Source organism: Galeopterus variegatus, unplaced genomic scaffold (assembly GCF_000696425.1).
Source record: "Galeopterus variegatus unplaced genomic scaffold, G_variegatus-3.0.2 Scaffold2163, whole genome shotgun sequence".
Taxonomy (NCBI): domain Eukaryota; kingdom Metazoa; phylum Chordata; class Mammalia; order Dermoptera; family Cynocephalidae; genus Galeopterus; species Galeopterus variegatus.
In genome coordinates, this window is record NW_007728274.1 from 178,813 (window position 1) to 192,325 (window position 13,513).

The following is a 13,513-nucleotide window of genomic DNA, read 5'->3' on the forward strand; positions in this document are numbered from 1 at the left end:
GATAGCTAATAGTGACCAATATTTAGGTAGTTCCAATATGAAAATGAGCATCAGTTTACAAGACTGAGTTAGTAAGTTGTTCAAGATCACAGCAGAAAAGCTTGAGAAAGAATTCAAAGTTTCCAGTGTTAATTCATCAAATTACATCTTTCTGCACTAGGTGTTTCTTTATCAGATGTTTTGTTTTAATATATAAATTACTTTGCTATCTATCCTAAGATGCTACAAATACAGATTAAACCTGAATCTGAAGTATTAAAAATATATATATATACCCAAATTGAGGGAACTTCTGTAAGATAACTGGCCACTGTCCCTTTGAAAAAATGTCTAAGTCATGAAGGATACAAATGGCTGAGGAACTAGTCCAGACTAAAGAAAGAAAACTAAAAACAAAAACAAAAAAACTAAGAAAACCTAAATGCAATACATGATTCAATAATGTAAGAAAAAAATTCTATAAAGGACACAATTAGGACAATTGATGAAACTAGACTATGAACTGTAGATTATAATATTGTAGCAATGTTAAATTGATAATATGCTACTGTTACATAAAAATATCCTTGTTCTTAGGAAATATACACCACAGCATTAAGGGGTAGGGATGTGACATGTGCAACTGGATCAGAAAAAAATGCACACACATACACAGAGAGAGAATGGTAAAGTAAATGAGGCAAAACATAGAAAATAGCTGTATCTGGGTAAAGGGGTATGACAATTCTCTGTACTATCCTTGCAACTTTTCTGTAAGTCTCAAATGGTTTCAAAATAAAGTTAAAAGCTATATATATGCTTTACCTCTGTCCAATTTAATACCATCATCAAAACGTGAGAAAAGCCTGTATCTCTGGGCCCAGTATTTTGCCAGTTCAGGAACAGCAGCTATCTCAGGAGGCAGACCATTTACCTTTTTGTTGTTTTTCTTCTTCTTCTTTTGTATTTCAGCTAAAATAAAATACAAACAATACAGATGCTCACTATGAAGAAAGAAAATCACAGGAAAATTTATCTAAAAGTGCAGCAACATCAAACAGTTATGACTGTGGACTGAACTCCAGAACACGTAAGTACTGACACCCAGAGAAGCAGGAGGCATGCTGGCAACACCACTGGTTTCAGGTCACAGGCTCCATTTTGCTACTTATTGTCTTTGTGAGCTTGGAAAAGTAACCCAGGCTCTCTAAACTCCAATTTTTAATTCCTACAAAAGGAATGAATGAAAACAAACTCTCCCAAGGACTGTTTTAGTCTCTAGCTCTCAACCACATCAATCCTAGAAGTCATATGGCATCTGAGAAATTTAAACAGGGGTCACTAGCTCCATTCCATACAAAAGGACCTCACTCACTCAGATTGATTTTTTCTTAGATAAATGATTATTATTAGTTTGGTTACTTGATTTTAGTCCTGAGCAGATTAGAAACAGCAATGTGGAAACACATGAATGTTGTCACAGTTAAGTATAAAAACAAGGGGTGACAATGACAAAAATACAATTCTATTATATTTAAACGGTCATCAAGGATAGGACTGTGTCTTAATATGATTATCTGACTACTGCAAATAGCAAAAGGTGTCACCAATAGCAAAGTATGGAGTTTCTCAACAAGGGGTATAATGACATTTTGGGTGAAATAATTCTTTGTTGTGGGAGACCATCCTGTATACAACCTAACATTAAGTAAACCAAGTACTAAATGTCAGAATTCCCCAGGTCATTCTAAACAGCCACCATCTTCCAAATGCCCCTGTGAAGGCAGTACCACCCCAGGTGAGAACTGCCAACATCAAGACAACTGGTTATTTACAGAAGCAGAGGAGTATAGAAAAGTGAAACTCAGGAATCTGAAAACTTGGTACTGAGTCCTAGCTATGCCACTTACTTGGGCTAATACCTTAATATCTCCGAGCTTCACTTTCCTTATTTAGAGAATGGAGAACAATTCCACTTACCTCATTGATACCTTACAGACTACATGAGGAAAAGGCACATGAAAGCATTTCAGAAATCTCCAAGTGCCACATGAACACCAGTTATTATAACATTGGCAATACAAAAAAATTTAAACTACCTTAAGAATGCTGTTTAGAAAGGCAAAGAAATATGTGATACAAAAGGTACACCCACACCTGCACCAAGAAAAAAAAAAATTAAGACTAAAGTAAGGTATTTTCTTTGATACTAAATTAAGAAAGAAAAGATGGAGGATCACAATAAATATAATTGTTTCATAAGGACAAGTCTGAAATAATTACTCAATAAATTGAATACTATATCAAATGAAAATTTCTACTTTTTAAAAGCTTCAAAGTTCCACTAAACACTATTATTTTTAATAATAAAAGAACTTTTGTTATAAAGAATCAAACAGTACAAGAGGGCATAAAGTGAAAATGTTTTTCTGTTCTCCATTCATTAGAGCCACCTACTGTGAATACCTTATGTCCATGTACCATCAATAAAATATTATCACCATCAACAACCACAAAAAAACAAAAGAATTATCAAGAAGAGCAGAGAATACAAATTTCAAGAGGGCTAAGAAGGATGGGCTACCTTTAGCCCATGGTACAGAGCAGCAGCAGAGACCACGATTAATGGCAGAGATGGCAGTGCTCAGACGCAGTTTTCCCATGTGCTTTCCCTTTGATTTTATTGTACTTGCTCAGCCAAGAGTAAAGAGTGCTCTGGCTGCCAAATCATAGCTCATTACCACGTTGACACTTAATGTGCCTTCTCTCCACTTAAAAATAAGTAGCAGTGACCCCTCAGGTATAGATTCACAAGTGAAAACTAAGGAAAAACATATTAAAGAAAAACGTATTTATCTAAATCCAATAGCAAGATTAAGGAGACACTTAGTCTTACCTTCAGTTTCTACCTGAAGAGAGCCTGGTATATCTTGAGTAACACAATCCTGCTTATCTACAGCAGTTGCTACCAAGCTGTCTCCATTTTTTTCTGTTTCCAGCTCACCAGCTAAAGATGTTGTCTGACACTTTTCAGGTTCCAGATTACTAGTCTCCAGTGGGTCATCACCTTTTTTAACAGACATGTCCTGTTCCTCTGAATCACTGCTTGTGCAGGTGTCTTGCACATTGTCTTGAGAAAATGATTCCTGTGATGCTTCTTCATCTACTGGCTCATTAACCCATTTTAGGAATTTTTCTACCTGAAATTTTAAGATGTCATCATCAGCAGGAATTAACTGCAAACTACACAGAATCGTCCCGCCTTATACCATTTATGACTTGACTGACAAGCTGTGTTATAATTATTAGCTCTGAAAAGTACACAGTATGACACAAGCTAATAAGTAATTTTGAGATAATTGGAATTTGTTATCCGGGCATGACATGACCTTATTAAAGATTTCTTTAAAAGGAAAAAAATATCAGATTAAACACTTCTTGTTACCAATTAACACTAAGAGGATAAAGCCAAAATGTCCCAGTAGTTTTCCATAAAGGCTCTTAGAACTCTAACTGTGCTGTGTGATATTCCCACTATAAATGTACCTACTTATTGTTCAATAATTAATTTTAATTTCTCAAATCTATATTATGTTACTCAGCATTAAAGATGAACTCTAAAAAGACTTAGTGACAATTCATCTACAAGAATAAATGCAGTGCTATCTTGTAAAGAATGAGAATTGCCTTTTAATGAAATGGTAGAGCTGGTAAGATAAGTTCTAAAAAAGTAGGGTTATTCTCTGAAATGTTAACAAGGCTCAAGGACAGATGATATACTTCCTTGCATCTTCTGTAACAAGAATAGTCTTCACATCAGGTCTTCATGACCTTCCTAAGAGTGAGTAAATTGGAATGAGAGTAGTAGACATAGGATGGACAACAACCCAGAATCTTCCTCTTAGGGACATGTGCCTATACATCAATCAGATATCTAAGAACACAACAGCCATACTTTTTTCCTAAGCAATGCTTAGCAACTATGTTTCTGCTTTAATCTATAGATGAATGTATGGGTACTATTACATCCAACACATTATGAAAAGTCCTACGGGATAGATTGGACTGACATTAGGCAGTCTGTTTCAGATATAACCGGGGCCACTAAAATATTTATTAAAATATCACCAGCAACCAACCAACCTGAAATATAAAGAAAGATAAAACCAGCTATACATTTGCAGCATGTTTTGCAAGTTGGGAGGGATCATTTGAGGCTAAAACAAAGTCATCATGGAGTCTGAGATTATGTTCTACTGCCCTAAAGAGCTGCTGGAGATGTGAGTGACATCACGGTTTTGTTCATTAGAAGGTGCTTTTTCTAGAATGAAGAAAGTTAACTCATCAAACCAAGCAATCTTCAAATTACTTTTGTTTTCCAGGTACTTGGATAACAGTACAGCACAATTCAAGAGAGGAGATATGAATATTAACAGTGTGAATAAATTGGCCATTTGTTTCATGCTACTAGGGCGAACCTGTTATCACAAAGTGTGATCGATAACTCGGGATGAGCTCAGAATTAAGGCATCCAGTAATATCTGTATCAGAATTTGGACTACCAGGATCCTGCTTAGCCTGAAACAGACAAGAAATTCCCCCTTGTCCTTGTCTGTTACTACACAGGCAAGGCAATTTGACTTATCTTCCTAGACACTACATTTTCATAGCTTTCAAACACCCCTTTTTGTATTACCCCATTTAGTTTACACAATACATGCCTTTGGGAAGCAAGTGGAAAAGAATTTTAGGTACCTTTCTAAGTGGTAGAAAAAGGCTTCTCATTTGACATAATTTTAAAAGAGTTAAGCTTACAAAATGTGATTCTACCTGCAAGTATAAAACAAAATTTACACGTACCCTACTCAGAGCTTTGTTCTTTTTGAAAAATGGTTTTCCTGAGTCTTCGGTAAAGAAGATGTGTTTGTTTTTCACTTTTATTTGTCTGCGCATGTCCAGGTACTTAGACTTATGCTTCACATTCTTCTCTAGATACCTGATCTGCCGACGACTGAAATTTGGAATTCCACCATATCTGTGACCAGACCAAAAGAAGTGAGCCACACCTTAAGTTTTAGGAGTATATTTCCTTCTAGAAAAACAATAAAACTAACAATTTTCACTAGTTTTTTTTTGCTATTAGCAGCTTCCATTTTAATCTTTTTTTTAAAAAACTGAAAACAATGAAATCAAGTTCAAACTGCAGAAGAGTTTATGATCTAGCTTTTATGTTAATTCTAAAGCAAATGTGAAGCACCAAAGAAGGGAATAGTAACATATTTAATTTAGAGCAGAAAGGAGAAATTATATAGTGAACCGCAATAGGGAAATAGCAAAAAAACTCATATCCTCTTGTTAGGGATATACAAATTTTCTGGACATGTTTGAATTATCTTAGGAGTGACCACTAAATTTTAACCTAAGTCAATCTGAGCTTACAAAAGAAGCAAACCCCTATTATCAAAATCATTAGAGAATGTATGAGCTAACCATCTGAATTTTTCCAGTTCTAAAAGGAATGCATACATCTGCTATGAAGCCTTCTTTGGCTATATCAGGCCTCATTTAACTCCCTCTCCTACAAACTATTATGGACTTAAGACTATAACATACACTTTAGCACTTATAAAATTCCAAATAGTTTGGTTTTAAGTGCCAGGTCTTATCTTCTAGCCATATTATAAACTTCTTTATAATAAAAAATATATCTTATCCTTTTCTTTTAGTTAGAATAAGGTGCTCTAAATCAAAAGACAATAGTTAAGTTAAATCTCAGGTAACAGGTGATACAATAGATCTCTATGACTGTATATTATCGTGAGCTACCCAATAATTTCTCAATAAAATTACATGGGCATAGTGATAAATTCTGCAAGGAATTTAAACTTTTACATTGCTAAATGACTGCCTGAACTACAACTGTCGTGAAGTACCTAAGGGAGAGATAACTGATAATCTTCAGAAACTGTTTATAGCATTATAATTATCAGCATGTACTTCTGAACTAATATGGATTCAATTTATAAGTCAATCTTGACACACTCCCCATATCCTTTTATTGCTGACTTCATAATATGTAGGTATCGATTTAAATTTCACAAATTATAAAATAGGTGAGTAGGACCTGAAGTCTTAACTCTTAGAAACATCAAAGACCCCAATCTCAGTTTAGCTCACTGGTACAAGCTTAGATCAGTGGTAGGTCTTATTGTGTCTTCTGTATTCAGTTCAGTCTTCATGTCATGTACAGTAACATCTACAGTTGTCCTTACACAATTACCTACTTATTCATACTTTCCTTATATTTAATGCTTAGACATGTAATCCCATAGAAAACTTAGGCTTTCTGTCCACAAATGTTCACAGCAGCTTTATATGTAATAGCAAAATATTAGAAATAATCCAAATGCACTTTATATGCATTTAGATTGGTGAAGGTTGAACAAATTTTGGTACATCCATACAACAGAATAGTATTCAGGAATAAGAAGAATGATTGATACATGCAATAACCTAGAGGGACCTCAACAGCATTATACTTAGATCTTAGGAAACAACTTAGATGTTAATTAGAATGGTTAATTAAATACAATGCCCCCAATGAAAGGATTAGTTGTTGTGTGTACCATCAAGGAAGGGTGTCCATGGTACATTGTTGAGGGAGGAAAGCAAGCTGCAGAGTATGAACAGTATGATCCCATTTGTCTTTTAGCAATGGGAAGCAATATGTATGTACGTGTACATAGTCATAAAAAAAACACCAGTACATTTGGAAGGATATATGCCAAACTCCTTAAGCACGCCTACCCTCTGGGAATAATAAGAAGGTAAGATTTTCACTTTTTACTTTTCAAGAGCTGGGCTTAAATCCTGTCTGGTAAATTATATGATTCTGGCCAAGTACAAACCTGTGAGCTGCAGCTGTTTTATCTATGAAAAGGAATAACAACACTGAATTGCAATGAAGTGCAACTGAGATAATGTGTGTGAATACATCAAATGTAGAGTGACATCTCTACTATGACTCTTACTAGCAAGAGAGGTCAGTGTTTTAATTGTAACATGACAAATGCTATCAAATACATTATCATTTACTAACTATCTGAATGCTGGAGAGCTTTAAGATAGCTGAAGTGTTTAGGACTTCTGGAAGACAACAGCTTTTATGAATAATTACTTTTGTCCTGAGCCATACTTGAATCCTAGAAGTGAACCACTGTTATCAAAGGCTGAATCTGGGTCTTCATCAATGTCCAGTTCATGGCTAAACAAGTAAACAAAAAGTAAACAATGATAAGCTATTATGTCCAGAGCACACCAGTTAAGGCAAGTATCAAAAGGCATATATCCAGTTCATGGCTAAACAAGTAAACAAAAGGTAAACAGTGATAAGCTATTATGTCCAGAGCACACCAGTTAAGGCAAGTATCAAAAGGCATATATAATCAACCTATGCAAACTTTCCCATCACAATAATCAACCATAATTCATAAATTAAGGAAGCTGGAAGAAAGAGTACGGTAGGCCCTCTGTATCTGTGGGTTCAACCAACCACAGATCAAAATATTAAAAGAAAAAAAGAAAAAACTGTCTGTACTAAGCATGCACAGATGTTTTTTCTTGCCATTATTCCCTAAATACAGTATAAATATTTACAAAGCGATTATATTGTATTGGATATTATAATCTAGCGATGACAGAGTATTCAAAAGGATGAATGTAGATTATACGTAAATACTATGCCATTTGATATCAGGGACTTGAGCATCTGTGAATTTTGGTATCCACAGCAGGTCCTGGAATCAATCCCCCACAAATGCTGAGGGATACCTTAATCAGGATTTTCCAATGAGACAAAGTACCTGGCAGTGTTTGGAACACAGTAATAAGCACTCAAATCTTAAACCATGTCAGGTAATTATCTCTATTTGTGAACACGGCACAAATATAGATCTCTCTGCTTTCCTGTAGAAAAATACCTGTAAAAGCTGCAGCCTTAAATTAATCTCCTAGAGTAACTTCTCTAGAGGATTTCCTTAAAATCACACAAGGGAACATTTGAGAAGTATCAACCCAACCAAAAAAATTCTAAGAGGAAAAAATATGACTAAAAAGAATAAGGTTGTAATACAAATAATATTAAGTAACCCAGGAGAATCTACCTATCAGAGATACCTTTTAGTAACCCTGACAACCTAGGCCATAATATCAAGTAAGCAAAAAGTGGTGAGAAATAATTCTTACAAAGTTTGTCCTTTCAATTAAGCTAAGCTCACTGAACATCTTATGGAGAACTTAGTAGGTCCCAAGAATGTAAGTACACACCTGGTCTCCGCCTCCAGGAACTAGCAGGAACTAACGGGAGTTAACAAGCAATGTCTACCACAGAGAAGGAATACAGTAGAGGCATGCTTTTGTGCACTAGCTACTGAGCCTCCAGAGCTTGCTTACGGTTTTTCTAGATGCTGTATGAAGCACAAAAGCTTTACGTGAAGAACCTCATATCCAGAGAAATGAAATGTTTCTAGCTAATGTACAAATTCTGTAATGATCCATCCTTTCCTTGTTACCTATAGCATTAGCATTTGACCACATCCTGTTTTACATTAGTCTCTACTTGTTTAATTATGTGCATAGGTGGTAAACAGAATGAGTACTGCCTTGGTAGAAGTGGTCTGGACTCTAACTTTAGGACTGTCATTGTTGTGAAGTAACTCTGAGCAAGGCACTTTTCCTTGTTTCCCTCAGTATTCCTATCAGTGACAGTGTCAGACTGAGGTCTAATTCAGCAATAAAAATCTGGAAAAACATATACCTAGACTTTTGAGAAAAATTAGTACTTCCTAGAGAGAGAGAGAGAGAGAATCTAATTGTTAGTTAAAAATTATAATCAATTGGTAGCTACTAAGTGTCAGACATATTACATGCTAGCTCCAGTCTACCCAATGATCTCACAAAAAAGTCATCAGTCCCAGTTTTTAAAAAAATCAGTCTCATTTTATAGAAGAGAAGTTAAGAAATGTATTTAAAGTCTGTGAATGGCAGAGATGAGATCTGATCATAGTCCAAAGTTCAGGGTCTTACCAGTCGACCTGCCTCTTCTCCTTACAGGATTAGCTATGGTACATGTGATGAGCATTTAAAAACCACTCTCTCAGGGACACAAATGCCTATGCTTACACATTTTGGAGAGAGAGGTAATGTGCAACGTACCTCCTCTTGAGTTTGCTTGGCTTTTGTTCAGGTGGATCTTCTTCACTCTCATCTCTATCAATACCATTGGTGTGTGATCTGTCTTTGCCTGTATTTGCTCCTGAAGACTCCTGTGAATCTAAACAGGCAGAGATATTGCAGTGGATTTTCCCCTTGGTTTAACAACTTTTCTGACATTTTCAAAGACAATCAAAATACTTCAGTGCTTTTCCTGCAATGAACTGTATGTACATGTGCGTTGGGCAAAGTGCCAGGCAACATCTACCTGTCTGTTTACATGTAGTCTAAGCATAAAAAAATTGCAGCTATGTCTGTAAGGTTTAACTACTCAAAAAAGCAAACTAAAACTACTTCTTCATAGCTGTCCAAATCTATACAAATTAACCTAAAAAGTTACCCTTGTGATAGCTGTTAGCAGTCACATTCTTATGGAATTTTAATCTAAATAACTCCAAAGACAGCATGTTTGCATTGATTAAAAAGACTTTCTCTTCATTACAAAGCAAATACATTTGTCTACAATATAGCTCTTAAATTAATAATGGAAGTAATAAAGATAAGCACTATCTTTATAAAGAGTATTTTTAATTGTGCTAGCTCCAACTGAGGCACATGGTCAGTGTTGGTTCTGTATTTCGTCAAACTAAAAGAAAGCAGGTAGGTGAACCTGGATGGGGAAAAGTGTCTGCAGGGTAGATAGCAAAATTTAGTTTTGACCACGCAGGGACAGACTCTTTCAGGGCACACCAACCGCAGAGAGTAGAAAACATAATTACACAGAAATGCAACATACACCTTATATTTTGATATCAAAGATCTAAAGCAAATAAGTTAAAAATTAAATAAATGAAACAAAATAAAACAAATCAAAACCTAAAATTCTCAAAATAAGTACTGAAAGATATCAGGAGAGTATAGAAAATTATCAGAAAACCAATATGAAATCATCAGATGAAAAAGGATGAAAATAGCATGACAACAGGAAGAAATGAGAATACTGTACTGAGGTAAGCTCCATTTAAGAGTATACACAGAGAAAAGAGAAATAAGAAAGTTGGTAGAACTCTTTAAAAACTTTTAACTAGACAAAGTAAAATCAGCAGTCTGAGATAAAAGCAAAGCAAAACCTTCTGCTTCACACAGAAATAAACTGAGAAGTCCCTCTATACCAGATTTATACAACATCAAATATCAAGGATGACAAGACTCTTGGAAATTCAAAATTCATAACAATTTCCTCCTCTTGCATTTTCCTGGTGCCATCACTTGGTAGAACCCTCCTCCCTAGCTAGAGCATTCTCATCCCAACCTACTGTGATGAACTTTTTTTTTGTGACTGGTAAGGGGATTGTAAACCTTGGCTTGGTGTCGTCTGCACTGCGCTCAGCCGGAGAGTGCACCGGCCATCCCTACATAGGATCCGAACCCGGTGGGAGCGCTGCTGCGCTCCCAGCACCGCACTCTCTCGAGTGAGCCATGGGGTTGGCCCAATGAACTTCTTTTAACACACTTATCACTGGCTTTCTCTAGTCTTGATTAGTGGCACCAGTTTGCACAATGAGTTTTCTTTTTAAAAATCACTTATTTAAGAGTCAATCAAGTTCCTTTTCCTGAATATTTTATGATGAGAGTCCTAAAATCAACCGTTCTGGTTATAAATTAACATCATGCCCTGTTGAGATTCTCTATGGAGCAAAACTTCACTTTTCCTGAACGAATTCCACATATGACTCACAATAGGTTTGTTTAATGTCAAATGTCTGCTCTGAACCACTCTCTAACATCACTCTTGAAACTTATTTGCTTTGGAAAACCGTGAAAGTTTCAAACTCACTCTAAATTGGATTTCTCAAGAGACTTTCAAGTTATCCTTCACTGGCCACCAAGGTATGAGAGGAAAGAAAGATACTTTTGAAAACCCTATGCAAATATTCTTATTCATACAAAAGAGTAATAAACTCGTAATAGAAAAATAAGATGGATTAAATAATTTCATTATTACACTATAAAATGTAGTTGGTATTATTTAACACTACCATAAAGGAGTAAGTGGTAGTTATTTTGCTAAATAGATTCATTTTGCTAAACTTTACTCAGCAGAAAAAATCTTGGCTCATCTTACCCTGAGCTGATTGGTCTGTGCTTCCATTCCCAGATAAGTTGCTTTCTTTGGTTCCTCCATTGCATGGTTCACTTTGGCCAGAAGCAGGGCACTCTCTCCTGCTGCTAACTTCGCTTAGCTGCTGATGACCATCACAGGCTACAGAGGAATCTACCTGGCTCTGTTCTACTTCCTCTGAATTCAAAGTTATATTACTAATTCCATCAAGTATTTCATTAAGATCCTTATCACTTGAACCAGAACTTTTGTTATCAACTCTAATAGGTGAAGATGGAAAAGACACTAAGCTGACTTTGATACAAATTTCATCTTCCTTGTCAACTTCTGTTTTAGATGCATAGGTATCTGTATCACAGCTTTGTGAAGCATCAAAAGTCCAACCCTGAGCTTCCCAATACTGAAATTGTTCCAAATAATACCAATAAAGCTGACTATAATGTTCTTCCCATTCTTCTTTTGTATCAGGAAAGTTCCAAGGTTCAGAAGGCACTGTTTCACCTGGATGTTTTTCTTGCCAGCTTTGCCATAACAGACCTCCTCCATATTCATTCCAATACTTCTCCCATTTTTCTGTAATTTCTAGCTTTGGAGATAATGTATTTTCAACAGGAAGATTTTCTGTTTCAATGTCTTTTTTGCCTTGAAGTTTACATGCTCTGGTGTTCTCATACTGTTCAAGTGAAGATGGATCATCTGAAGCTAAAATGTTATCTTCCTCATATTCGTTTCTCCAAGATTCCCGCATAATTTCATCTAAGTACTTCTTTTGATGTTTTTTCTTTTTCTTTTTCATTTTAACTGTATTTCTGGTATTCATAGACACCTACATCAGATAAATAACTTGAATGTAAAATGCACTTTATAAGCCATAAAAGAAAGTCAAATCCAAGTCTATTTTGACATTAAATAAATTTTTCTTAACCCCCCACCCTGGATTTTTAGGTATACAAACAAGGTATACAAATACCAAGTTCCCAAGAGGAAAAAAGGTCACACATGGGACATGCCACAACTTGCGGTTTTGGTTAATTTATAAATATGTACATTTAAAAAGAGGTAGAGTGCTCTAATCATGAATGTATTTGATTTGGGATAAAAAAAATAATTCCTTATGATATTTTATGAAGAAAATTAATAAAAATAATAAAAGTAAATTGATACTTACCTCAAAATTCTTATGTGCAGATATCCCACCAAACTGAAGTGGCAATCCCATGCTTCTCATGAGTTCGGCCTCGGAATCAAGTTCACTTTCATCTAGGCCCATGCCTTTGCTGTCACGTGGTTCTGCAGTACCCTGGGAATGACCACCTTCCTCCTCTTCTATAGCTTGGTCTCCTATGAACAGCATTTGTTAGCTTGGTTTTAGAGAAGATTTAGAGCCAGGTCTTCTTGTCCCCATTTTAAAGAACCTGAGATCCAGAATGATTACATGACTTGCCCAGTGGAAAGGTATGCAAATGTTACAAATTTTAAGGAAAAAAGAAGAAAAAAAAGGAATTGATGGTAATACAGGCTAGTAACAAAAACAGCCAACGAAGTATCAGGAGACAACTTCTTGTCTGGCTCTGCCTGTCACTATCCATCCAGCTGCACATTCAACTTACACTCATTGAGTATCTGCTCTGTGCCTGGCGGCATGCAAAGTACTGAGGACCGAAGTGAGAGAGGATAGGGCAGTGTAACCGTAGGGAAAATACATGTTCACATTCCATATCTGCAAAATTACTGTACAAGATCAATAGATTTAAAACTATGATTTGTGGAGTTATTTCAAGAGCTATAAACAAGAGGGGTGAGAGATACATTTTTGGGCCCCTCATAGACATTTAAATACTAGTGGGATTTAGGTCCTGGGATTCTGGGGAAGAGCTGATTTAATGAAAGGGTTCTGCTATTAAAAGTTTGAAACCCACCAAACTGGAAGATTCTTTCAAGCTCCCTGATTCTAGCTCTTATAGAAAAACTGTTTATTATAATAAAAAGAAGTTTTACTTTATCTAATAGATTATCTAATAGATTATGCTACTAACTGGGCAAATGCCATCAAGTGCTTATTAACTGTTTAAAATGTTAGATAGCAAAAATCATTTTATATATTAACATACTCAATTAGTGTTGAGCTGCAATCCAGTTGGATGATCTCAGATAACAGAACAGTGAATCTTACATAGCAAAATTGAGACTAACAAAAGAGAA

The 13,513-nt window shown here is 35.6% G+C and overlaps 1 protein-coding gene across 2 annotated transcripts in view; it reads right to left on the reverse strand.

Moving 5' to 3' along the window:
* TGS1 (trimethylguanosine synthase 1) overlaps positions 1–13,513 on the reverse strand; it is a 36,916-nt gene that overhangs the window by 14,207 nt on the left and 9,196 nt on the right. The window contains exons 3-9 of one of the 2 annotated variants that reach the window (XM_008580798.1): positions 12,480–12,652; positions 11,315–12,137; positions 9,193–9,310; positions 7,157–7,243; positions 4,840–5,014; positions 2,876–3,179; positions 805–951 (exon numbers count right to left, since the gene is read on the reverse strand). In XM_008580798.1, coding sequence (XP_008579020.1) covers positions 805–951; positions 2,876–3,179; positions 4,840–5,014; positions 7,157–7,243; positions 9,193–9,310; positions 11,315–12,137; positions 12,480–12,652 — 1,827 coding nt within the window. The remainder of the gene's footprint in view (positions 1–804; positions 952–2,875; positions 3,180–4,839; positions 5,015–7,156; positions 7,244–9,192; positions 9,311–11,314; positions 12,138–12,479; positions 12,653–13,513) is intronic. The other variant, XM_008580799.1, reaches the window with a different exon arrangement.